A 27,686-nucleotide genomic window follows, 5' to 3' on the forward strand; every position below is an offset into this window, starting at 1 on the left:
GGAGAGAAGGATCAGGTTAGGAGAGAATGATTATATTTGGAGGGAAGGATCAGGTTGGGATGGAAGGATCATGTAACAAGGGAAGGATCAGGTAATGAGGGAAGGATCAGATTGGTTGGGAAGGATCAGGTAATGAGGGAAGGATCAGGTTGGGAGGGAAGGATCAGGTTGGGAGGGAAGAATCAGGTTGGGAGGAATAAGAAATGGTTTTTGAAAATAAAGAATAAATAAAATATATTTGGTAATATTTCAGGACTACATGGTGTAGAGAGAAATGAGACGTTGTCTGGAAAAGGTAAACAGGGTTAAAACAAAGAATGAGATTGTAAAGACGACATGAAATTCTTAAAATATTACGATTCCAAGGTTAAATCCGGTCTTCTGCCTTGAATCGATCGTTAAACGATCGTTTTTGCTTCGCTTTCCGATCGTTTTCAAAAGCGACCGTTTCGTTTTCGGAAAAAAACGATTATTTTTAAAAACGACCCACTCGTTTTGAACTTTAAGAAGACGAATAACGATTGTTTTTAAAAACCATCGTTTTTATAAAACGTTCGTTTACGAAACGGCGAGCTTTATAAAAACGATCGTTTAACATTCCTACTTGTATATAGTCGTTTAATGGCTTATAGTGCTTGGGAAAATAAAGAGACAAGTTTACAATTACAACAAACAAATAAATCTCTATAGTCTCATACTACTATGTGTGTAACACTGCAGTAGAACTGATAAACATCAAAATTGGAGAATTGAAAACTGTTGACATATTTTAAACAAGTGTCAAATGTTGTGCATTTTCAAAATAGATAGAAATACAAGAAATAAAATTATAATGAGAAAAAGTCAATACTTATAAACTTAAAGGGCCGTAGTGGGGGGGCTGTTACCCCTGTGCACCCCTAGACATGCATCTCTTAGGCCTCCCTAGAGCCAGAAGGCAGGCTCTAATATGTTAAACTTACATATATATTCAGATTCTTTTCTTACGCGCGCCAAAAGTTCACCCCCCCCCCCCTAGGCTAATCCTCCACTACGCCCCTGTACACTTAGGTCATGCAAAAAACTGATAATGCCTTCAAGCTTACTGGAGCTGTAAGCGTAATTTCTAGTGACCAAAGATGGGAGTGCCCGATTCACAACGGTACCCTAGAACCTTAATTTGAGCAACAATATTGAAAATATAGTTGGTGGAAGGTTTAACCAAACCAGATTAGAAATAAACGATGGAGACCACTTTTTCAGTGAAAATATTTCGACATTTCTATGATGTCATTATCGGTAAACAAAAACAATATCAAATATTACAGATTTATTAAAGAAAAGAACATGTATACAATGTATAACAATTTAAATTTAAATTTTAATGTTGAAGATGTCTTTTTCCAGGTTTAAAAGTGTCTGATATTTCATAAATGGTTTACTGCAATAAAAAGGCCCAAGTCTTTTTTTTTAGAAAGATCACATTTGAAATCAGTTTTCTAAATCATAAACATTGATATCTAATTCATGTTTAACAAAGTTGTTGAGGATGCCGTTGTTAATAGGCATTGTCATCATTGCATGGAGGGTCACTTGAATATACGTTTACAGTTCCTTTAACGGGTTCAAATCCACTAATGTTAAGATTATGAAACTACTCATGCAGTTTAGTAAAAATTTTAATTTCCTGAATACATTGTTTTTTATCGTTTTTTGAGATGAATACTTAGAGATAAAAACTTTACGAAAGTTAGCAGACCGAGTGGTTATTTTACTTAACTGTCTCACTCCCAAGGGACGTTTAGTTACTTAACCATCCTTAATTGGGGGAATCAAAGCTTAGCTAGGTCGGTAATATTGCAGTCAAAAGGGCATCTTCTATTTACCTTCTGCAAGCTATTTTTTTTTTTAAATATTACAAAATTTGTTTTTAAATCATACTTTTTATATTTATATTATCTGCAATATATCTTAGATTTTTAGCATTAACTGATTTTTAAGCAGATTTTGAAACAAAAGTTTTTGCGCAAAATCTTTAAGATTTATGGTAAATGATCAAAATATGAATTATGATTGATTGATAGATCGTGGTGGGAAATCAGCAGGTGTCTTCACCGTGGTCAGGTTCCCCAACTCTGCTTGTCTTGGATCTGGGGGCCTCAATGGAACCTGCTTTACCGCATCAGAGTGTACAGCTAAAGGTAAACCCACAGAGCCCAAAACTTAAGACAGGGTATGGTTATAAAAACCAGTTTTGAAACCCGGGTTTCAGGAATGGGGTTAGCAAATTTTGTAGATATCAATATTTTTGTTATGAAACAGGAACAAATGGTGTTATCGACATTATTTACTCTCAGAAAAAATAAGATTTGAGGAAATATAATCTGCATTGTTAACTTTTTATCTCATCAGGGGAGGCAATAGGGACGTTTTAAGACGCAACAAGGTCTAGGGAAGCCTCGGCGGAAAAATATTTCTTACAATTTATTGCATCCTAGTTGACTCACGTGAATAATTTAGTTATGTAATTTTTTTAACTTTAAAAAATATTTTATGGAGATTATTTCACTTCTAAACAAAATGAAACATTGAAGTTAAGAAAAAAATACATTTCTGGCATTAAAAAGTGCAAATCTATTTAGTTTGAAAAATATATTTTTGAGTTCATGTTTTCGGAGTTGTAAATCCGCAACATCTTGGCAGAACAATTCACAAGGGTTGCAACATCTAACATTGCTACTCTGGTTTCAGGGTTGCAATGAAAATATCAGATTCAATAGTGTCATAATTTTGTTTAAAAGTGGGGAAAATTTTTTCCCTACTATAATTGTGTCTGCGAACCCATTTGTTCAGGTGGAAGTGCCTCTATAAGCTGTGCTGCTGGGTTTGGTATCTGCTGTATCTGTAAGATCTTTTTAATCCCTTTCAGCAAAATATTTAATAAAAATATTTATGATAACAATTAACGAGACAGTAGTCGTAATTTTGAGTGACCCATGCATGCAAAGAAGAAAATGCCGATTTACAACAGTACCCTTTACATCTTTGTTTGTTTATCGATTAAAGCATTTAAACTCCCGGAAAACCCATGTGTACACTGCGTACAGTATGAACGAAACACAGCTAATCCGTTACCTGTGTCCCTTATAACTTGAAAACTTGAAAACTTTGAATGAAAATATTAATTGTCGGCCACGTCTAGAAAGTGAATATTTATATTTTTTTAATAAAAACAGCTTGCAAACAAATTAGGATAAGCCCGACAAACTTAAAGAGTACTGTTGTAAATCAGGCATGCCACTCTTTAGATGGAGAGTAACTTGATATTACGCCTACATTAAGCAATCATTATATTCAGTTTCTATGGCGTGTGGAACTACAGTAGCTCAGAACAACACCTACCATATTATAACAACCTTCAATACAGCTTCCAACCCTTCACCTTGCACATATAAAATCTGTCCGTGTAGTAACAATATCTGCAAAATTAGATTAGACTTTGAGGTAGCTCCATAGAATGTTTTAGTAAAAAAATTTAACTAATGAGTCTCTGCGACAAACTTAAATTCTATTATCCTTATATCTTTGTAACCTGATCGTGTAAACCTTGGATGTTTACAACTTAGATTATTTGATCTATACCAGAATTCTTAATTTTAAATATCTACGGTAATACGACATTGGTTTGCAAATATACAGGGATTTAAAAAATCAGGGTTTGTGGCAAAGACTCAATTCCTTTTTTTAAAAATGATAGTATGGATTTAGAGTATTCAAAAATAGGGATATGTTCGAAAATTAAATTAAGAATCATCAAAAACTAATTCTCACACCTTATTATTAGTTTAAAATTGACATTTATTGTTTAAATATGTAATGTTATAAATATATGGTGTAAATTCTACTCGTCTTGGATTTAAAGATATATACTCTTGAAAAAGATAACTTTGCAGATTTGGACCATTTCTATTCTAACACTCGATCGGTGCTGGAAATGGACCAAGTGATAGTTTTGGAACTAATATCCCCTGTTTATAATGACAAAAACAATGCTGTGAGCAATTTAACTTGTATCTATATAAATTAATCTGTCAAGAAGAGGATGGGAGCCTGAACCATGCATATTACCAATTTACAGGGTTACCCACCAAAGAAGGGACTTCAGAGACGACTGTACGGAATCTATACAGTCTATTTCCCTATATTCTCTCCAACTATAAATGTATGTCGTTAAAAGCCAAATCATAACATAAGCCATTGAACGAATTTAATTATGACAGAAAACATAATTCATCGTATTGTAAAGTTTCAGTCTTCAGTATCATCCTTTGTGGGTATCCATGTACATTATTTCTTGATAAACTTTACTTTTGAAGATCCGGCCAGGATTTAACGATAAATGACTAATCTTTTATTTTGTTTAGACTTTTACTATCAGCGGACCGGCAACTACCGTAATTAATACGGACATTGCTTCAGTGGGTCCAGCAGTTGGGGACTGTCTAACCGACTCATTTACAGGAACTTTAACTTTTCTAAGGATTAATTAGTTTTGTTTTAAAATTAATTTTATTTATTCCCATAAGGTTTCTCATCGGTCTGAGTACCTGTGTAATTAATTTGATTATTATAACTTTTTTTGAAACAGTGGATAAAATATGTCAAGCACTGACAAATTGTGACATTTTTAAATTGTTAAGTTACTAAGTGTTATAAATTATGTAGTGACTACCCCTGGAAGTGGTGCACCGCCTACTATTTGTGGATTTAACACTGGACAGCATATGTTTGTTGACTCAAGCTCAGCTTGCAACATCCTCTCCTTTAATATAGGTTTGGAATTATGCACAGTTAGCTTGGAATTATAAAGTACATTTTTTTTTTTTTTTTTCTTGACTAGCTTGGTAACCCACTCTCAGTTTTGCTTTGAGCTAAACTTTAGCTATACAAGTCAGTCAGCTTATAACTATTTAAAACCAATGTAAGGTTCTACCTGCCGAGTTACTCAATCAAAATTTGAGGCAAATCGGTCTTGGGTTTCCTAAGTTGTGGTCGAACAAACAAACAAGCAATTAAAGATTACTACTTTATATGTATAGATACAATTAATTGAAAAAGGAAAAACAGTTTGATGTTTGTTTTGGTAGGTTTTAAATCGCGGGCTCAGAAATACAATATATGGAGTAAATTATATCAAGTTGCTTTAACTTTAGTTAAACGAACTAAAACTTAAACTACATATGTTTAGATACCGCCACCACTACAACTAGAAGTTGGAGGGTGAAGGCTACACAATACGACTGCAGAAGTGATGTTCCAGGGATAGGTAAGGTCTTAGTGTTGGGCATTAGATTCCTTTCGGGTTTCAAAACCTTTAAGGTTAATGGACTCTTTAAACAATTGTTTTCCTTTCAATATCTAAAATTTCAACTCCCCTGGGAGAAGATATTTACATAAAAGAACCAAAATGGCAAAGTTGTAATCAATAAACAATTGGAGAAGATGATGCGGAAATTATTATTTCATCCTTATTAAAAACGTGACCCAGCGGGTTAAAAACTATGGTTTCACCAAGTGCATAAAACTGCAATTTCTTTATCACAAGTTCACAGCATGTACGTCTATGACTCTATGGCTTGTTATTCTTATTGCCTTGTTTCATCTGTAGTTGATGACTGTCTGCAGTACTTTACTGGACTCTCTGGAACTATAAGAAACTTCAACTATGATACTACTAAAGTTGATTCAGCCCTGGCAACTGCAAACACTCACCTTTCAAACCAGGACTACAATATCTGCTTCAGGTAATGCAAACTTTTACGGTCAAATATGATCGCAATTTTTTATAATTCTAATTCTTAAATTTTTATGGATATACTTTGAAAAATTTTACATTTATTTTATTCTTTTCAAAGCTTTAAAAGAATAATTACTTTGTCTCAAACTCTATTTTTCATCCATGACATCTTTGCAATCTGAACGTGTAAAACTTGCATATGTAAAACATATAATATCATGTTGCAAAGATATGAGGATTAGAAATTACGTATTTAGTTTCTATACAAAATATTGGTCTAACTTCAGACAGGAGAGAGGCTTCTGCTCAATATGTTTCGATCCAGTTTCAACCAATTCATTCTCAGTAAGGTAATAACTCACAATTAACGACTGAATTCAAAGTCAAAGTTAAAATCTAAACAGTATTTTTAAATAACTTTCAAGTGTTTGTACTGGGTAGATAGGTTTTACTTTATATATTTTGGATTAATAATAATAATAATGTTAATTGCTAGATATCAGTTAAATTTACTAAATTGACAGAAAATAAAAACATGTATAAATATATTTACAAGGGTGTAATTGAATAATATTTTCTTCTTCTCAGAAAAGCAAAAGGACATGCATGCTAGTTTAGCAGTTTAAAGGCTATATCCTGAAATTACTTGATTAAAGATTCAATTGTGTTCTTGCTTTTGAGCAGCTAGGGCAATTTGACTAGAGCTGAAAACTTTAGAATTGTGTATATTGAGATCAATGCTTGATCTCTTCTTTTATTAACCTCAAGATGAATTTCATCTTTATAGTTTGTATCCAGTGCATAGAATTCAACCGATGAGAGTGTCGTATAGAAGCCGAGAAATGGTGCGCTCTCTAATTTTGAAAAACCAGTTTTTGATTGATATCTCTGTTCTTTTGGTGTCATATCAATTGAACTAACATAAGTTTGGACAAATATTTTGACAAACGGTCAAAAGTACTAATTATAGATCTTTTAAAAAGATATAAACAGTGTAACACTAACAGCCCGGCTATTGGACAGGGTAGGGGGCTAGCGCCTTTTTTTAATTGACTGCATATCTCCATAAAATGACGATGCCCTAAGCGATAAAATATATTTTTTAGTAAATTCATTTAAACGCAATGAATTTTCATATTGTTTGAGTGCTTTGATGTTCAAATGCTCTCAAACCTGCTTAGTGAACAGCTGACTTTGTTCAATTGAACTTTTGTTCAATCTGATTTAGTCCAATCGATACAGCATCGTATCGACATTTATTATCAATCTTAACTTAAAAACTGTTGGGATATTTAAAAAACGGATTAAGCTAGAAATCAAAAGTGTCCCCATTGAATAACCAGATTAAATAATCAGGTTTAAAGGAAGCCATTTCTTTAGTTTTCAGCTTGGCACATATATTGTGAGAATATTAAATGGTCCATAATTAGGGCTGGGCAAAGTTCCATCAACAAAAAAGAGATTTCGACAATTAATGGAAGAGTCCGTTGACAAACGACAAAAACCGTTAATTTTTAATCATATGAAAAGAAGTAGCCGTTTTTGGAATAAAAAATTAAAAGTCAAAAAAGAAAACACAAATTTTTAATAAACGGCAACTTTCGTTCATTTTTTCGACTTAAATTGCACGAAGCTTGCAACAACAAAAAATATTTTAATGCATTTTTATGTTTTTTAAATTTCGACTTCAGTCTCCCCACATTTTAAACTCTAGCTAATGAAACATTTGGATTATACAAAATGCATCTCAAACAGAAAACAAAATTCATTTAAAAAAAAGATCTCAATATTTTCACTAAATTCTTATGTTTTTTTTCGGGACACCTTGTAAATATGATTATGCTTTCGTTTACTGCAGTGCCAGTGGTGATGCGGGTATAGCTCAATCCGCTATATCATCAGTGTGCACTGGATCAGATGCATTTGGAGATTATATTGAGGTAATAAACATCTTTGGTGATTATATATTGAGGTAATAAACATCTTTGGTGATTATATATTGAGGAAATAAACATCTTTGGTGATTACATTTTGAGGTAATAAACATCTTTGGTGATTATATATTGAGGTAATAAACATCTTTGGTGATTATATATTGAGGCAATAAACATCTTTGGTGATTATATATTGAGGTAATACACATCATTGGTGATTATATATTGAGGTAACAAACATCTTTGGTGCTTATATATTGAGGTAATAAACATCTTTTGTGATTATATATTAAGGAAATAAACATCTTTGGTGATTACATTTTGAGGTAATAAACATCTTTGGTGATTATATATTGAGATAATAAACATCTTTGGTGATTATATATTGAGGTCATTAACATCTTTTGTGATTATATATTGAGGTAATAAACATCTTTGGTGATTATATTTTGAGGTAATGAACATCTTTGGTGATTATATATTGAGGTAATAAACATCTTTGGTGATTATATATTGAGGTAATAGACATCTTTGGTGATTATATTTTGAGGTAATAAACATCTTTGGTGATTATATATTGAGGTAATAAACATCTTTTGTGATTATATATTGAGGTAATAAACATCTTTGGTGATTATATATTGAGGGAATACACATCTTTGGTGATTATAAATTGAGTTATTTCTAACTTTTCGTTATCTCTAAAAAAATAGTTTGTAATCTTTGAAAAATAAGAAATTTATCTTCTTTGTTTTTTAAATATGATGCTAAATTCTATATAATTTTCAGAATTGAGCGGACCTTGATAAATTAGGATATGCCATATGTATTATGTAGGGATGGGCAAAAGCCAGATTCGTTTTACAGAAATTTTTAATGTGTAATGTTTTAATGATTTACGACAATATGAGAAGGTTCCAACATCTAAAATTTTTTTCTGTAGAAGTTTGCTTTTTTCAAACATGCAAATTTGTTACCCTAGAAGAAAACATAAAATAATAATAATAGAATAATTGTTATTGGGTTTTTAAAAACAATGCGTTTTTATTTTGCTCTATATGTTCACCTAAAGGATAAAGGCAAACTGCTGCAGAATATAATTTTTAATCGTTGGACCCTTCTCAGATGGTTGTAAAACCTTTTAAAAGTCTAAAAATCTATTTATAACACTGTTATTTTGGTTCGCAGTGTTATAAAGTTTTTGGACAGAAATTTTCTCTTTATCGAGAAGGTTTATGCCATTTTAGATTTAATTCTGTCCCGAGCTTTAGCGAGGGCCTAATATAATCTAAAAAGGCGAGAACCTTCGAGATAAAAGAAAATTTAAGTCCAAAAACTGTATTGCACATTGTGGCAAAATAATAGTGTTATAGGTAATTTTATGAAACGTTTGTGTACTTGTCTTATTTCAATGGCTATTTCTAGATCAAATAAGCTGTGAAACAAAGCAGAAGTCAAAATATAAAGTGGATTTCAATTTTATTTTCATTTCAATTTAATAAAATATTTTGGAAATATCTGAAATTTGTTGGAGAAAATCCGGGAACCAATCAAAACTTTTTAGCGCACGTGCTATAATGTACACCTAATTTAACTTCATAGCACGATGATTAATTTATAGCACGTTCATTATGAAATTCACGATGAAGTGAGGAAGAATGATAAAGTACACAATAGTTTCATAAAATATTAATAGATTGCCCATCGCTATATGGCCATATGTTATATACCATATCCTGACTCTAGGTTTACTAAGGTATGAAGGGGTGGGGGACTGGGGTACAACGCCCCCAGGCTACACGTACATAGGGCTTAGAGCTGATTATTCACATTAGTCACATGCATATTTTTTAGGTAACCAACCTGGATGTTGCCCCAGTTACACCAGCTACGCTTGGTATACAGAGAGTTTGCGGGAACTTCTTTCATTCAATTCTAGTAAGTTTTCATTTTTTGCCTTGTTGTAACAAGTAGATATTTTTCGAAGCATTCATGAGTTGACATAAAATCCATTGTTATTCATAAATAAAGGTTTGAATTGATAATATTGAAAACTTGTGAATTGTTCATGAAATATACTTTAACTATAAGAGTGGAACCAATTTTGGTTCAAACTACTTCATCCATACCACCAGGTAAATTCTGTTATGAGGAACAAAACTTTTTAAAAGTTTACTTTCAGTTGAAGAAAAAAATCCAACCAGTTGATTTATCAGAAGTGCAGTTACAGGATGGATTTCTAAAATAAAATTGCACAAGCTTAAAGCAATTCCTTCTTGGTTCAAAGAAACATTTTCGAATTTATTAAAACTTGCTTTAATTTTGCCTTTTAAAATTATACATAAATATTGAGGAGATTTGAAAATTTAAAAAAATCTAAATTTCGAACAGAAAATTTCCAATTTCTTTTGTCGTCGAGGAACTATGTTATGCAAAAACCCACCTTCAAATTTTTATATTGTTGCTTGATGAAGCAATCTCAAGCCATTTAAGCATTTAGCAAGTTATCAATCTTTAATCTACTTTTTGTGATTTTAAGTCAACCAAGAATTTGTAAACTTGTTTAATGTTTTCTCCTTTTTCAGGGACAAGCTCCTGGAACCACATTATGTAGTAAGTATTTACTGATTTACTGATAGATTATTATTAAAATAAATATGTAAGGAATGATTATTATATATTTCAAGGGAGTGACCGGCAATGTAAGGTGCAGGTTGAACTGAAATTGTAGTATTGGGGAGAATTTTTTAAAGATTCAATTGAGACATATAAAACGTTTTAACGATATTTTATTACTGAATTTGAGCGCAAAGTCGACGTTTAACATCATCAATTCAGGTGGGTATGTTTTGAGAATTGTTTTTTAAATTGTAAATAACGACGACAAAAATATAGTAAGATTTATATGTTAATTAGATGTTTAGAAAATTATTTTTCAAAAGAAATTTGTCAATAAATAAATGTTAGAATCAACTAATTCGTTTTAGTCAATTTATTGAAATTCTTATTCTCTATAAATTTGTTCGCAGATTTCTACAAATTCTTCAAATGTCGTCTTTTCATTAAAGATTCCAGAAAATCTGCAGAACATCTTTGTGAATGAGAGATTACAGAAACTAATAATTGAATTTTCAAAACATACCCTGCACCCAAATTGATGATTTTGAACGTCGACTTTGCGTTCAAGTTCAGTAATTATAGATCTTAAAGCGATTTCTTTGTTTAAATGAATCCTAAAAAATTTCTCTACAATACTGCAATCTCAGTTCAACCACCATACATTGCCGGTTACTCCCTTTAACAACAAAGTATTTACTGAAAGGTTATTATTACAAAAAAAAAATTAAGGTGCTCATGTTCCATTTCGCTGGGGGGTGAGGTTTGATGATGGAGAAGTAACAGCCGACACTTCTGGGGGAGCTAATTTTAACGCTGCGGAGAACTATGCTGCTGGTGGAACAATTGGCTTCAACATGAACTGGTTTCAATTACCATGTTAAACAATTGTAACGAATTATAACAGAAACTAAGCCTATTTAATCCTGTAGTTAATTTATCGTAATAAAATTCATATGTGCAAGCATATTTGATTAGTAGAGTAAAAAGTAATATATAATTTTGAGATTGATAATATTTCCATGTTAGGTTTGGTTTACACATTTCTTTTTAACTATTTTTCTTTTAATTTTGATAGAAAGGCCGATTCAAAACAAAAGGGAAAGCATCCAGAATTGACCATCTCCGATTTGGCTGATTTTTTTACCACAGCTTAGTTTTTGAAAAATGAAAAGATGGTCTTGGTGACTTAAGACCTAAGAAATTAATTTTTAGGTCATAAATTATAAATGGCGGGAAAAAAAACAATCTGAACGGCTTTTTAATGAATTTTTATACCATGTATTGGTTGCTAAGACTCCAACAGTATTTGTTCATGCATGCACCCCACCCAGATAATAAATGTTATAGGAAATTGTTTTGAAGGCATTTTTGACCTCACAAATGAATATCTGCAGAGACCTGAAGCTGCCATTATACCTTCTTGAGTTCAATACAATAGTCTGAAACATACTTTTAGACCTAAAAATCGGATTCCAGAGTAAAAACCATACTGTAGACATATCTCATACCTATGTGGAGTGGAAAAACAATTTTTTAAGATTTATTTTTTGATAAAAAAAATGAATTTCTAGGCAAAAAAATACACACTCTAAACTTAACACACATATGTATGTTTTGAGATTAAAAAACCATATCAAAGACACATTTAATGTATGAATAGAGGGAACAAATCACGATACCTGATAAACGGTATTGGAGCTAGAAAAAACATATCAAAGACATATGAAATGTATAAAACAGAGTGAACAAAATCATGATTTTTGATCTTTTAAAGTTATCTTTGTGGACACCTAATATATCAGAAGGAGTCCGATAGCCCTAAATGTTTTTTGGAAACCAAAAAAGTTATGTAACTAACTAGAGAATGTTCCAATAAACATAGTATTATAGAGACACATTTTAAATAGTCTTTGTTCAAAGTTAGAGAATTGTGCTACTGCTATCAATTTAAAATGTTCAAAATAAAGTTCCGTTTTCCAGAGTATTTTATGTAAAGGGTAAAAGAAGCTGTTTTGTTAGTAATAGTGTGTGAAATTCATGATGTCTGTAATATTTCTCATTTTACTTAAATACAACAGATATGCATCAAAACATATAAACAACATTACATAGACAGCTTAAGTATCAATACTAAATCAAAAAATTACTTTCAGAGAGCTTAAAATGGTCACTGAATTGACATGTTTTTAGGGACACCCAGTTACGTATATTAATTTGAAAGAAAGGTTTCTGAATAGCCCTTATGAATTTTAAGAGTTTAAAGTTTTTGATTGCTTTTTACCCCAAAAATTATTCGATTTTTTTATTCAATTGTATTATACGCGCATTAATATATTAATATATTACGCAGAAATCTGCAGGTACTTTAATTTTAAGTTTGTTAAAAATTAGGATTAAATAAAGCATTTTTCTGAAATCTTCATTTTTTTCAAACTTTGCTGTCCTTTTCTACCGAATCCAGAGACGTGCTCCATCCCCCCCCCGCAAAAAATAATTTGAAATATGCTATGTGCGAAATTAGTATACTATTAGTATTACTACTTTGTTTAACATAGTAGCAAAGATGTTAACAAAAATTTCGAGAACTTATGTGCAATAGCTCAGTTGGACGTTGAACATAGTAAGTAGTTCAGATGATATACCATCACTTCGATCAGAAATTGGCAAACAAAGACGAAATGAAATTTTCGAATTTTTAGAGAGAATACTACGCGGCCCACAAATCTCAACGGCCCGGGCCACCCGCGGGATTTAAACTCTAGTCTCTAGTCTAGTCCTTACTCCTTAAAGTTAGAACGGAGCTTTAAAGCTGAAACTTCCTATTCAGAAATAAATACAAAATTAAATATAAAAACCTGTCATTTATCTTTAAGAATCAATGGCATTTTATAATGTTTTAACTTTCAGAGGTTAGTATTAAAAGGAATGAAGTAGACAAATCCAAACCAAGAACAGAATTCAAGAAAATGTTCGGTAAAGCAAAGGTAACAAAATTTAAAACCAATAAATAATTTCTCATAGAACGATTTTTGGACCCCCACGGGCCCCCCTCCTATCAATTTTCGATCCAAAAATCGTATACTAGGAAATTACCCAATTTTCTCATCCTGATCATAATTGGCGATATCCTTTCATCTTGTCGTGATCTTACTTTACTCCAATACTTCAGCCGCGCCGAACCCTTACGTTAAAGTTTACATGCTTTAATGTCAGATGCTGTTCCTTCCATCAGCAAATATATTTGTGCCAAATATTGATCTTAAACTCGGTTTATCTTGATAGCCTTTCTCAGATAATAACCCGCCTCAAAATAGACTGTTGCCGAGTATTAATCTTATTACTATGAATCGTGTTGAATCTGTTGAATGCCTCCGGTACATTATAGGATGTTAACATAGGATATGTACGTACTATATCCTGGAACCGGATGCCATTAATTCATTTCTGGTGAAACGTCCATATGTAAATTTATGCTAATTTAATTCTGGCGAAACGTCCATTTTTTGAAAACTTCACTTTATATATGCCAACTTACCTGGATCTCATAGTATGATAAAATTATAGTATTCCGATCCAACTTTTCTTTAGTTTAGAATTTGTTCCTAAGTTTATAATTTATTGATTGTTTACCGCCGTCTTAAAAAAAAGTTTATAAATATTTTTCATACTGTGTCTAATTTTTTAGTTTTATTGATTTTTTAATTTCTTAATTTTGTAACACTCATTATATCTTTTCTTAAATACGAGTAAATGAATAACTCTATGCGATAATCTGTGATCATACTTATATTTAACTACATGTATCGCCTAGACCCAATAAAGACTTGAATAATAATAAAATTATCCACATGGATCTCAGATGTAACACATGGATATAATTTTTATTATTCAAGTCTTTTTTTTATAAGCGATATATGAGATTTATACTAAGTATGATCACAGAGTTTCGCAAAGAATTAATCATTCACTCGTATTTATATTAAGGCATAATGAGTTTTACAAAATGAAAAATGATATATAAAAACCAAAAAATTAAAAATTAGATACATTTTGAAAAATCAATCAACAATAAACTTAGGAACAAAGTATAAACTAGAGTAGAGTATGAATAAAATTGACGTTGCAATACATGGATATAATTGGTCATGTGGCCGCAGTACCCGGCCCCCTAGCCTGTCCTAGCCGCAGAGCTCGGTCCATAAATTGTCTTAGCCTAACCCCAAAATAATAATAAAATAAAAAGTAATAATTTTGCAAAAAAAAGTGGTCATGTACAATTTTGATAGGATGGGAGGGGGGGGGGGTCCAAAAATGGTTACACAGGATAGACCCTAAAGTATTAAAAAAGTTTTTAAATCGTAAATTTTGTTGAAGTTGTTATTCTTGCACGCCTGATCTCTATATAATATATAGAGTGAAGATTTGAGGATTAGTGTTTAATCCCTCAATCAAAGTTCTCCCTGCAGGTAACTACAATCGCGAGATACCAAAGATAATATATATGAATCATTAAATCTGCCGAAGTCTTAAATAGAGATTAATGCTTAATCCTGAGAATAACATCACAACAGTTGTGCTCTAGGGCTAACTGGGAGCAGGATACGTACCCAGGAGGAGCTGGTAGGAGGCTTACAAACATAATGGACGAGCATCCAATATACCCTGGCGCACCTCTTTAATGCACGGACAAGTATATTCAAGCATGTATTTCAGGAACAGGATTTTCTTACAGCTCTAGTCGTGAACTGAAATACAATAATATTCAGTCCCGACTATTTTATGTTTGTATAGTATAAAATAAGTATAATATTCGTTATAATAATAAAGAATTTGTACAATTTAAGCCATTTGAGTTGCCCAGGAATTACGTTTATGATTGGTAAATAAAACACACTTACAAAGTTGAACTAGCCAGGGGGTTTTTCAGTAACATCACCCATTTTGATTTTGTATTCTTTAGGGTAAGGTTAAGACAATTTCAGGGCCGAGCGCTGCGACTAGAACAGGATGGGGGCCCAACGCCGCGGCTAGGATAGGCTAGAGGGCCACGCGCTGCGGCTACGTGTCCAACTTTGATCATGTGGAACATGAGAGCTCTTTTACTCACTATAGTTTGTTAATCATTCAAATGAAATTCTGAAGTTGATCGTTTTTTCTTAGGTAAAGAGGTTTAATGAAGAGGTAAACTGTGCTCCAGCACCTAATGCGTATGATGCCAAGCTAACACAGAGCAAAGCTGGAGTTGCGCTCACTAAATCTCAACGCTTTGAAGAGTCGAAGGTTGGTATTGCTCTTCTAAACCCCGCTCCTGATTTTAAACTTTTCTTTATAGTTAAATCATTTTCCCGATTTAGTTATTAACTCACAAATGATTGTTATAGTTCTAAAAATTATATTTAATTTTGTTTTTGCGCAACATCTTTCGAAACATCTATTATTTTTTACTGCGTAGAGACCATAATAGTCATTTAGATCCTTACTGAAATTTTTCAGCAGTCTTGACTTGCATCTGGTTATCATTCTTTAAATTTATAGATTCTAAAGAAAACGTTTCGACATATTGTAGTATTTACAACAGGAACATATTTAGTGCTTGTAAAAGTCAACACACTCAACTCAGATTTGTTCAACCAAGCTATAAGTATTCATATTCTCGTATCGAGCTCCCTTATCAGAATTGTTCGACCAAGCTATAAATATTCATATTCTCGTATCAAGCTCCCCTATCAACATTTGAGGAGAATCGGTCATGGTGTTCATAAGTTATATGCTCAGATATACAATCGGAACAGGAAAATAAACTTAAATTACCTAAATATTTAGTATGTTACTCCTGGTCCTGGTCAGTACCTGGTTCCCAGTGGACTCGGAATACAGGGACCATCTGCTCTACCCAAACCCCAGTTACTCGCTCGGTCATCCTCATTTAGGGTTAAGAAGGTAGGAAACTAGTTACTTAAGCCCGGTCATCTTCATTCAGGGTCAAGAAAGTTAGATACTAGCTACTCGGCCGGTCATCTTAATTCCGGGTCAGGAAGGTAGGATACCATCTACTCGCCCGGTCATCCTCATTCAGGGTTAAAAATGTAGAATACTAGCTAGTCGGCCGGTCATCATAACTCAGGGTCAGGAAAGTATGATACCACTTACTGGACTGGTCATCTATATTCAGGGTTAAAATCGTAGGATACTTTTTACTTGCCCGGTCATTTTCATTTAAGGGAGTGACCGGCTATGTATGGTAGTTGAACTGAGAATGTAGTATTGTAGATTTTAGGAATCATTTGAGACCTATGAGATGGTTTTACGGTGCAGATTTGTTCAACAAGAGCGCAAATTAAATCTTTGAAATCCTGTTGGATTGTTAATTTTTGAAATAATTAAAGAACGACGACGAAAACTTTGTAAAAATTCTGCAGTAAAATAATTAGTTATTTAGGAACCGGTTGAGAAAATAAAAATCAACTACTATCATCGAAAATAAGTAATCTTATTCAGTGATTGGTTTCTGTAATGTACCATTGTTCACACACATTTTCTGTTGATTTCCTGAAATTTTTATTGAAAAGACTACATTTGATGGTTTTGAAGAATATGAAATTCATTATAATGATGAAAAAGAAAAAATTGATTCTAGCATGTGTTTACTGTAGAATTTTTTTCTCCTTTTATAGTCGTCGTTATTTAATAACCGAAAAAAATCGATTTTCTTATATAACTATTCATCATTAAAACGTTTTATATGTCTTAAATGACTCCTAAAAATGTCTTCAAAGCTACATTCTCAGTTCAACAACCATACATTGCCGGTCACTCCCTTTAAGTGTTTAAAACAAATATTATACTAGCTACTCACCCGGTCATTTACATTCGATCAGGGTTAAGAAGATTGGAGTCGGTCAACATTAGTCGGGACTTTTCAATTCAGCAAAAACGTCGGTCTTACCGTGAACATTTTTCCCCCGTATTTTGCATGACAAACTTAAAGCGGAACATAAATGAATTCCCACCCTTTTATGGGAGTTAGAAGGGAGAATTTGAAATATTTAGGGGTGTTGATCAATCAAATTAAGCCCTGAAAAAAAAACGTTTAATGAAATCATTTGTTTTAGGGTTCTGTAACGGACATGACCGGATCGTCAATTAGTTCAACTCCCTCCGCTACGCCGAGGTAATCATTTTACAAGAGATAAAAATTCTTTAAACGCTTTGTAATTCTCACTACTGTGGAAAAGCATATGATATTCGCTACTGTGGAAAAACATATGATATGAATTCTTGTTCATTTTTAGTAAGGGACTTGGTTGGGCCAGTAAACAAAAAACCCTCCCCCCCCCTTCTACAAAAAAAAAATATTAAAGTTAATATTTTCATCGTATTTTTGTTTTCAAAATAATTCGATTTTTTCACTTTATGGCAATCTTTGTAACAGATCGGTCAAGACTAGGTTCCATTGTTTCTCCATTAATGCTAAAATTAATTTTCCATTCTTTACAGAAATAATTTGTGCTTCTTTTTAACAGTATTTTCTAATTTTAAGACATGATGATTGATGCCTAATTTTTTAAGATTGTACTTTTTTAGAAAATTGAGGAGAAGTGTTTCTAGTACAAATCTCAGTGCTTCAAAGCCAACAAAAAATCAGGTTAAAATCTTAACTAATTTTAAGATCTCTTTTTTTAGCGATTGAATTGAATTTGAAAATAAAACAAACATGAATTAGCAACTAAAACGAAGCAAGGGCTCCAAATTGTTTTCTTTTTTTTCTGTAAAACAAAGAATCAAAATGATACCATTACTCGTTTTAAACTCTATTTTACAAATCCTTACATCTTTGCAACTTGATGATGTAAACCTTTGATATTTCAAACTTTCTCTTGAAATATCAGACAGAGGTACAAAACATCAGCTTGCAAAGATATAAGAATAAGAAAATTCGAATTTAAGTGAAGTGTTAAGTTTCTCTAACCCTAAGTCTGAAAATTATAATTTTTTAACAAATCCTCCCTTCTCCTAGGATATACAAGCTCTGGAGAAAAGGAACCAGGAGCTGCAGAGACAAGTGGAGCAGCTTCAACAACAACATCTAGAAGCAGCTGAACAGCTCAAGCAGCAACAGCTAGAAGCAGCTCAGATTCAGGAATGTTCAAGCTCTTACTTTGATTATTTAGACTTGAAGTGTAATTTCAAGTAATCCCCCATTTACAGAGTGTCATTCATGATTTACAACTGTACTATTAAAAGCTGTATCTCGTTAAGTACATAAGTTTGACAGTTGCTTGTTCTCAATGGTGGTTTCTTTGCATAAATGGTTTTCGCATTTCTAATACAGGAAAACAATGTATTAGTTATCAGAATTATATCTTTAACGTAAAAACGACCTTTTCTTCCACAATATTTATCTTCTTCCACATTATTAATCAGATAAAGGTTTCAAGGGTACTGTTGTGAATCGGACATGCCCCTAATTATTACGACCGTTCCTTCTAATCATAAATTTCTTTTGATTTAAATGAACTAATTGAAAATGCAATTGAAAATAATGATGTTCTTACAACAACAAGTTTTCAAAAAACAGCTTGTATTTTTTATATATCACAAGACTTTATTAAAGGGACTATATTTGTTAAGACTTTATTAGAGGGACTATATCTGTTTAGACTTTATTAGAGGGACTATATCTGTTTAGACTTAATTAAAGGGACTATTTTTGTTAAGACTTAATTAAAGGGACTATATTTGTTTAGACTTTTAAGTGACCGTCCATGTTTGAATGGACAACACAAAAACGGTATCCTTGAACCATCTATCTGATCAATTATGTGAAAGATATTTTCGTTTTTCTAGGTTCTAGGTTTTAAGGGTACGGTTCTAAATCGGGCATTGCGATCTTCGCATGGATGGTCACAATACCTTTCATTTTACAATTTAGTGTCAGCTGAATATCTGGTAGGACTCCGTGGTTGTCAAGTGTTCACATGAAGACACACATCTTAATAATCTCAGGTGACACATTCGTATTAGTAAAAACACTCGGAGAAGAGTAACTTCCATTGAAATTCTTTCTTCCTTTATCATTACAGAGGCCGAATTTAAAGAATTTAAGCAGCAGCTCAAATATGGTTCGTTCCACTTAAAATTGTATTAAATTTTTCAAGATTTAAGTCGACGCTCAATTGAAACCGGTTTTTGGGGGATTTGAGACGCGGCTTTAATTCATTAAATTCGGACACAGATCTTTAAAAGATATTGTAAAATTACATTTATGACTGATATAAAGCTAGAGGTGCTTATATTCTTGAAAATCTCTTTGCTTAATTGGAAAAATAAATGATTATTAGGGCGAAATAGATAATTTTTGAGTAAGAAAAACCTTTTTATTGGTGTCCAATTTTTCGATTTTTGCCCCCAATACAACAAAAATCATGGGGGGGGGGGGTTAAATTCTTTAAATTATTCATTCTTGCATAAAGCAGTGCATCGAAATTGTATGTGTGGGTGTGGACTGTTGTTGTGTTGATGGAGATTCACCGTCTAAGACGCCACATATCGTTCTCTGATGACTATTAGACCATTTTTTTTAAATACCACGGGCAACGCTGGGTTATTCTGCTATCATTGAATATATATTTGCAGGGAAAAGCTTGAAACAGTTGAAGCTGAACTAGAAACATGTAGAACTGAACTAAGGTAATTAATCAGAAGGGGTTTAAAGTCAATGTCGACGCATGTTAAATCGACATGAGATCGGAACTGTTGTGTGGATATTGTTAATCTTGTGAACGTTTGATCTCGATATCCAATGTGGGCACTTTTAAATTTGAAGATCAATAATTGATCTCTGAATAGAGATATCCCAGAAGAGTATGCCCTCTACGGGATATGGAAGAGGAATTAAATTAATCCATAGATCTGAATGGATGAAGAATAAGATCAATGCTTGATCCCGTGATTTACAATATAAAAGTTCTGGAGTGGGTACACAGCGTCGATAGTCAAAACTTAGACTGATACAAAACGTCGACTGCTACATGAATAATCATAAAAAGTGTTTGTCTCTGAAAACTCTGTGGAATTAAGATTTTTTGACTTGCAAATTTTTTCTAGATACCAAAAAGAGCTGTGGGAAGAAGCCCAGGAAGAAAGAGATAAAATGCTCATCAAATGCGAAAAATTATCAGAAAAAAGTGACAGGTAAGATATGGTATTGTATACTCTTGGTTCAAAATGATAGTTCTCTTGAATATTAACTAATTGATTAAGTGATTCATGGATTTATGGATTCATTGATTCATTGATTCATTGATTCATTGATTCATTGATTCATTGATTCATTGATTCATTGATTCATTGATTCATTGATTCATTGATTCATTGATTCATAAATTTGATCTGATAGAGCTGAGAGTTTGAGCAAAGAAGTTGAACTCTTGGTTCAAGATAATAGTTCTCTGGAGGAAGAAATATCAGCGCTGCAGGAGGAGAGATTTCAGGTGTTTGGCTTATTTAATTCTGATAAATTGATTAGTTGATAAAGAGTGATTTATAGATATAATTATTCTATTGATGGTTGATTGATTGGTTTGGTTTTTTGATGGGCTAATGAAATAAAATAAGAAAGGTCAAAACAGTTCAATACAATTTAGTACAAAATGCACGTGGTTTGGTTAATGGGATGACTATTTGGTTTTAATTTTTAATTTTTTTTTTACATTTGTAAGATTTGTATTAAATTATGAAATACGTTCAATTTTTCTTCTTTATTTTCACTATAACAAAAAATGTCAATTCTTGACAACATTTTAACCTGATGAAAAAAAAACTTAAAATCTCAGGTTGAATCTGAGCTTGAGGAGATGAGATCTACTAGATTGGAACTAGAGGATAAATGCAAGGGAAATATTATTTGAAAATAACGAAAAACACATTTCTCGAATCCTCGCCCCCTTTTTAAGTTTGATTACGATTTACCTAAACCTGGGACAATATGAATTTTTTTTCTTCAAAATTTACCAACCTGCAGAAATATTTGTTCAATTAAACTTAAAAAAAGAAAATAAGAAATTGTTAGTTTTTGATTTTTTAAAAATGGGTCTGTGCAAGCACTTTTAAAACTCAACAATAACTAATGGAGGTAGATTTTTCATTACTTACTTGTTACTTTTAGGTTGATCTTCAGAGGGCCTCTTGGTCCATAGCGCAGATATCTGTTTTGAGGACTCTGGCAAATTTCCTCTTAACAGTCCATTTTTTGCCTTTAACTTGCTAAATTTTTAACCGATTGTTTGGTACCCAAATCAACATATTTTGAAGTAATGTTTTTTGCTTGCACTAGTGATTTTATTTTCACATAAACGTGATGCGCTGCATGAATTTAAAAGTCAGAACAGAAAAAAAATCATTTTTGTTTTGCTTTTTTATTTGTAAAACTTTCAAGACATGTGCTGAAAGAATCTGAACATATGTATAAAAAAGTGCCAGATTGCCCACCCTTTGGTTTAAACTCATGTTAAAAAATAGATTTCAAAATTGACATTTTATCATAAACCCCGTTCCACAGTTGACGGCTTAATGGTTTTAAGTTGATAATAATATTAAAGGAGGAGGACGCAAAGAATATTTTTCTACATTTTACACAGGAACAGTTAAACTCACAGGTACAGTAAAACATTTTTTATAAATAAAAAGAAAAAACATTTTGTTGGCAAAGTCGGAATCAAACCTCGTCTATAACAATTATGATATACACATAACAAAAGCAATAATAAAAACAATCACAATAACGGATGCAGTACATGCATTGTGGCAGTACAAAATAGTATGCAAACATCGAAAATTTCCCTCTAAAAAATGCAATATGTCATAAATACATTGCAAGCCAACATGGGTTGCTTATTGCTCAAGAATGAACGTGTTCTGTTTTTAATTGTTTATTTAAATTGTGAAGTTTCTCTGTTAAAGTGACTTGCGGATTTCTTGATATTCTTGATACAGAAACAATGGAGGGAATTGTAAAAATTACACTCTTTTCAAGCTAGGAAAACAAGGATTGCATCCATATTATTGATCAGTGAACTATGTAGGGTCACTTGAAATGGTGTTAGGTACTTTCCCAAATAGCATTTTCCCAAGGGCTCCCAAGTGACAATTTCCCAAATGTACAATTTCACAAGTGGCAACTTGCCAAAGGTTATATAAGGCCCTCCGGGGCGCCGCAGGCTGCAATGGGGGGCCTAGCTCTGCGGCTAGGATGGTCTAGGGGGCCGAGAGCTGTGGCTAGAACAGATGGGGACCAAGTGCGACGGCCAGGATAGACTTGGGAAGTTGACGCTTGGGAAATTGAACATTTGGGAAGTTGCCACTTGGGAAAACTAAATCCTTAAAATTACAACACCAGTCTCTAAACTATTCTCATATTAAGGTTACCAGCCTTGAATCTGTTGTAACTAGTTTAAAGCAAGAAAACACATTACTTGCCCGGGGCATCAACAAAATGGTTGCGGCTGTTCAGGAGGAAAAAGCTAAAAATGCCGAGGTAATTTAAAACTGAAAATTAGTTTTGGGGTTTATGATTTCATAATAATTAAATATTTGACATCAAAATGCAAGTTTTTTTCTTCATCCTTTTGGCTTTTGTCACTAAGGCCTAAATGTACGTTCAACTCCGATCCCTTTTGGGATCGGAAATGGAATTATTTGGACCCATGCAGAATAACAAAATGGGGAAAAGTTCAAACTAAAAAATTAAGGTGAAAAGATTGTTTCGTTAAAAATTTAATGCATGGTTAAAGAAATAGAGACTTACTTGTATCGCAATATATAAGTTGTGTGAATTGAATTGAATCCAAATACTCTGAACGTACATTTTTTATTAATATAATTAATATTGTAGATAACTGATGCCTACATGAAGGAGAATGCTGATAGTGAACAAGAATTTAATCGTCTTGAACAACAGCTTACTGGTCTCAAGGTAGTCTAAGATTTTATTTCTGGTTCGAACTATTCATAAACTATAAAATATACGCAAGGAAACCATTAGAGACAATGTGTCAGCCACATTTCATTCACTCTTTAAATATGATTGTCACCTCATAAGAAATAAATGTGTCACAATGGTTATATGGCTCAAAACTTGCTCAAGTGCAGAAGTACGGACTTAAACTCATTTTACAATGTAGCCTTAAGCAATTAAATTTGGTTTGATTTGATATGATTTGATGTGATTTGATTTGATTTGATTTGATTTGATTTGATTTGATTTGATTTGATTTGATTTGATTTGATTTGATTTGATTTGATTTGATTTGATTTGATTTGATTTGATTTGATTTGATTTGATTTGATTTGATTTGATTTGATTTGATTTGATTTGATTTGATTTGATTTGATTTGGGCATCCATACATTGCTTTTGAATTTGCTGAAGTGGTGAAAATGAATCGTTTTTTGGGGAAATGAATAAATGTTTGGGTGGGCGTAATTCTTTAAAATATATACCACTGAGATCAGATGAAATTTTCATCAAAGTATTTTTATTTGTCCTTTGTTAGGTTTTATTAGAGGAGAAAGAAAGTCTTCTCCTCAAAGTTCTACGAGATGTTGACAATCTTCAAGTAAAAACTAATCTTCTGGAAGGAGAACTAGCAGAACTCAACAAGGAGTTGGAAGTTTCAGACAACGACAAGGGACATAATATACTATAAAAAATGATCTCAGCTTGTTACTTATAAATGAGATGTAATGGAACCATTTATCTTCAGGGGTCCATATATCTCCATTTCTGATACCAAATAGGATCGGGGTTAAAAGAACATTTAGGCCTTAGAGGCATAAAAGTACACTTTCTGTGTCCTTGTGAACTTTGATAAGTTTTTTTTTGTGTACGTGTAGTACACTTATGAAATGTGTACTGCATTTGGGGTGTTAAAAGATGTAAACATCAGTATTCAAAATAAGAGATAAATTATTATATACAGAAAAATTATCACTCCTTGCAGTAAAGATTTTGTTCTTCAACTTGACATCATACTTCCAACCACCATTTAATTTCTGCCCCCCAATATCAATCAATCAACATTTGGGATCGTGTTGGATGGAATTTTTAGAACACTTAAATTTTTAACCTCAACTGAAACTTTTTAATTGGCAGGATTGGGTTAGGTTATTCCTGCTCTCTCATTGGTCAACTCCTAGATCTTGAGAAATAGTTTGGAAAGAAAGGGCACAGAGCTGAAAACTTTGGAAGGAGATATCCTTAATCCCAATTACTTAATCTGAGTGTGAGTATCCAATGGACACACTTTTGATTTTCTTCCTAAACCGTTCTTTCTTGGATATAAATCTAAACCCTTTTTTTAATTTTGAGAGTCGCTCCCGTTTCTGTATATAATTTTAAACTGCGCGCAAAATTTCGAATTTATCGGTTTCATAGTTGCTAATCTGATTTTTTACACTTTTTAGGATACAAGTACAAGATTAGGTTAGTCTCGATATTAGGAAAAAGAGAGGATCACGCATTAATCTCAATATCCACCATTCTAAAGTTTTCAGCTCAGGTTGAAATAAATAAAATAGGAAGAAGTTTGCTAGCAACATTGATTTTCTGGCAAATTATTTACGTGGGTTTTCTATATTTTCTGGGAGAAAAGCGTCAATAATTTAAAATGATCTTGTCTATTTAAATAACATTTTTTTCTCTTATTGTTGAAATCTTTAATTGCTGCTTTCAATATGACAACATGATTTTTAATTACCCTGCCATTCACGCCCAGTGCTAAATATTTTAATGAACTAGGGTTTAAGGTCGCTTCGCGATCCTTTTCGAGTAACAATTTTAGCTTTAACTATTTTTTTAACTTTTAACTTTGTCGCCAGTTTTTCATCGTTATCCTAAAATTTCCCGGATTTTTCTTTTTTAATTGGTGTATTTTCGAAAACCACAAATACTGACATTTTTTCAAGGTAATATTTAGTACTTCAACTAGCCTGAAACCTCCTTGGGTCATTTAAATTGTGAGTTGCGTTCAAAAATGTGGCCAATCTGTTCCATCGTTTTTACTTTTATTGGATAGAAACAAATAAACAATTGCTGATGCACTAAAAATGATTAAATAATGTATATTTTGTTTGGATTAGACGGTTTTAAAGGACACCTTACATGTAACAGAGAAAGAGAAGAACGGTTTAGCTCTAGATCTTGCAGAAATATCAAAGGTGAAAACTTATTAATGATCCAAGTATAAAACAATTTACTTCATCGGGATCATTTATTTACCTCAAGAAGAAGTAAGAAGTTATACGAAATACATTTGTTAATTACTGCCACGGCCAACTTATTTTTGTTTGTAATTTTAATAATTTTCTCAAAATGTTAACGAAAAAATACGCAATTTAGAAATAAAACCTGAGTGCGAAATTTTTTTGTTAGATCTCCGGTTAATCTAGGATTTCCAGGCTTAACCAGAGATCTTCACACTTTGATGGCTAAACCGTAGCCACAGAAATTGTTTATAAAAAGCTGTCAACTTTGGAGGATGGGGGGAGGGTGGTGGGGAAAGGCGATCCACACCTGATTTATCTCCGACTCCGGTCCACACTCATTTTCCCTTCCGGTTAAAATTATGTATTTTTCATGCTAATTTTAGACTAATACAGCATTAATTTAGATTTTAAAATTTTTTTAATTAAACTTTTTATTATATTTTTTTTGGTGACAGTAGAAGATGTCTTGGGTCAAGGAACCAAAAGTTGTGAAAGGAAAAAGTGCGGTTTCAATAATTTTCTCTTTACCTAAAATGTTAAAGATATAGTAGCTATCAACAGTCTTCGTTAAGTGCCAATAAAAAAATTTATTTTTTATAAAAAATGTCACAGTTTAGTAAGCAATTCAGTTAAAGTATCTGCTTTGCAGTATTCTTTAACTGACTTGCACGTCAAAAGGCGACATTTTATCTAAAAAAAATAATTTTTTTAGTGTTCCAAAACTTATTCAGAGAAGATTATGGTCAGCAGTTGTCTACATTTTAACTGCAATTGTCTACAATATAGCATATAAAAGTACAGACTTTTTTTCCGGAAGGAAAAATAGTGATATCAATTGACCCATGCAAGGAAGGCAATGTCCGATTCTAAACGGTACCCTTTAAAGCTTTGTCGGATCAAGCATGAATTAGATATCAATGTTCATAAGTCTGAAAACTGATTTATTTTTAATTGTTGTTTTTCTACCAAAGTGAGTGGTGCATTTTCTGCTGCAGGAAAACAATGTATGAATTGTCATGATTAAACATGTCCAAACCTGAAAACCATGTTATCTTCCACATTATTTATCAGATAACGGTTTCAAGGGTACCGTTGTAAATGGGACATACCATTTCTGCACGGAGGGTCACTTGAAATATCACTTAACAATGAACATTTGTATTTAGAACAAGATGGAGGTTGAGGAGAAACTAAAGAAAACTGTTCAAACATTGGAATCATTTAAACTAGAACTAGAGGAAACAAGGTAGAAAATTCATGTTTGTTTTATAATATTTGTTTGTTTTTGTTTGTTATGTATTTCCCATATGGGAAGCCTGAGGCATAATTTAAAGAATTTAAAGCGCGACGCTGAACCGCCAATAACCGGTTCCAATAGAGCGCCGCCGGCTCAAACCTCGAAATACTGAGCACATTTTTAAGTGGAACCAACTATGTTTGAGCCGCGTCTCAATTATTTCTTAAACCTTGTTTGAGACGCAACTTAAATTCTATAAATTCGGCCTGTTTTTCTTGAATTAGTAGTTGATGGCATTGTTTCTCAATCTCATAGATTAACTTTTCAATTACTTTCCTTTTTTATCAATAGTTTTAATTAAATATTTTCAGAGGAGAGGTGCATGAGGTGGAGATGACTAAACTTGGGTTGGAGGGAGCACTGGCCAGCCTTAGGAACAAACTAAATCATTTTAATCTCAGATTCAATTTCTAATTTACAGGGTGGCCAAAATGTAGGGATTGTACGGATTGCTTTTTTTTAACCCTAAAATTGTACGGATTGTACGGATTTGTTTTCAAATTGTACGGATTGTACGGATTTTTATCCTGGAAAATATACCGTTTTTTAAATTTTCACTCATTTCAGCAAATTTTTCATGAAAATTTAAAAAAAAAATCTCGTCAAAATGAAGTTAGTTTAACTTATTTTCTGCTTTCTAAATAATATTAGATTGATTAATGTTTCAATTGACAATCAAAATTCATTCATAATTTTCGAGATATGTCCAAGAAGTGTTTATTTGAGAATATGTTCCACAAGTACTTATTTGATTGCTTATTCAAGAAGATGTTCCAGTATCCTGTACCCAGTATCCT

The 27,686-nt window shown here is 32.4% G+C and overlaps 2 protein-coding genes across 2 annotated transcripts in view; both read left to right on the forward strand.

Moving 5' to 3' along the window:
- The first annotated feature begins 232 nt into the window (after positions 1 to 232).
- Positions 233 to 11,290, forward strand: LOC111707655 (uncharacterized). Its single transcript, XM_023480787.1, has 13 exons — positions 233 to 295; positions 2,064 to 2,180; positions 2,833 to 2,883; positions 3,338 to 3,483; positions 4,404 to 4,500; positions 4,705 to 4,812; positions 5,228 to 5,305; positions 5,648 to 5,783; positions 6,064 to 6,126; positions 7,635 to 7,716; positions 9,565 to 9,648; positions 10,296 to 10,323; positions 11,059 to 11,290. The coding sequence occupies exons 4-13, from the start codon at positions 3,343 to 3,345 to the stop codon at positions 11,208 to 11,210; spliced, it is 969 nt and encodes a 322-aa protein (XP_023336555.1). The 5' UTR covers positions 233 to 295; positions 2,064 to 2,180; positions 2,833 to 2,883; positions 3,338 to 3,342; the 3' UTR covers positions 11,211 to 11,290.
- A 1,920-nt stretch (positions 11,291 to 13,210) lies between these two features.
- LOC111707650 (hyaluronan mediated motility receptor) overlaps positions 13,211 to 27,686 on the forward strand; it is a 30,000-nt gene continuing 15,524 nt past the window's right edge. The window contains exons 1-18 of the mRNA XM_023480783.1: positions 13,211 to 13,313; positions 15,490 to 15,609; positions 16,153 to 16,269; positions 17,442 to 17,500; positions 17,914 to 17,974; positions 18,347 to 18,469; positions 19,283 to 19,335; positions 19,966 to 20,019; positions 20,437 to 20,523; positions 20,729 to 20,822; positions 21,165 to 21,224; positions 21,930 to 21,986; positions 22,751 to 22,864; positions 23,222 to 23,302; positions 23,882 to 24,016; positions 25,467 to 25,544; positions 26,759 to 26,838; positions 27,201 to 27,263. Coding sequence (XP_023336551.1) covers positions 13,296 to 13,313; positions 15,490 to 15,609; positions 16,153 to 16,269; positions 17,442 to 17,500; positions 17,914 to 17,974; positions 18,347 to 18,469; positions 19,283 to 19,335; positions 19,966 to 20,019; positions 20,437 to 20,523; positions 20,729 to 20,822; positions 21,165 to 21,224; positions 21,930 to 21,986; positions 22,751 to 22,864; positions 23,222 to 23,302; positions 23,882 to 24,016; positions 25,467 to 25,544; positions 26,759 to 26,838; positions 27,201 to 27,263 — 1,454 coding nt within the window. The 5' untranslated portion in view covers positions 13,211 to 13,295. The remainder of the gene's footprint in view (positions 13,314 to 15,489; positions 15,610 to 16,152; positions 16,270 to 17,441; positions 17,501 to 17,913; positions 17,975 to 18,346; positions 18,470 to 19,282; positions 19,336 to 19,965; positions 20,020 to 20,436; positions 20,524 to 20,728; positions 20,823 to 21,164; positions 21,225 to 21,929; positions 21,987 to 22,750; positions 22,865 to 23,221; positions 23,303 to 23,881; positions 24,017 to 25,466; positions 25,545 to 26,758; positions 26,839 to 27,200; positions 27,264 to 27,686) is intronic.

The sequence above is a fragment of the Eurytemora carolleeae genome, unplaced genomic scaffold, assembly GCF_000591075.1.
Source record: "Eurytemora carolleeae unplaced genomic scaffold, Eaff_2.0 scaffold783, whole genome shotgun sequence".
NCBI classification, from domain to species: domain Eukaryota; kingdom Metazoa; phylum Arthropoda; class Copepoda; order Calanoida; family Temoridae; genus Eurytemora; species Eurytemora carolleeae.

What these genes read in the sequence shown, in the direction of transcription:
- LOC111707655 (XM_023480787.1), top strand. Translation starts at nt 3,343, where the DNA reads ATGGCGTGTGGAACTACAGTAGCTCAGAACAACACCTACCATATTATA. An exon ending in CATTTGGAGATTATATTGAG is followed by an intron (nt 7,717 to 9,564) that starts GTAATAAACATC and finishes CATATTTTTTAG; the next exon opens with GTAACCAACCTGGATGTTGC. An exon ending in ACTTCTTTCATTCAATTCTA is followed by an intron (nt 9,649 to 10,295) that starts GTAAGTTTTCAT and finishes CTCCTTTTTCAG; the next exon opens with GGACAAGCTCCTGGAACCAC.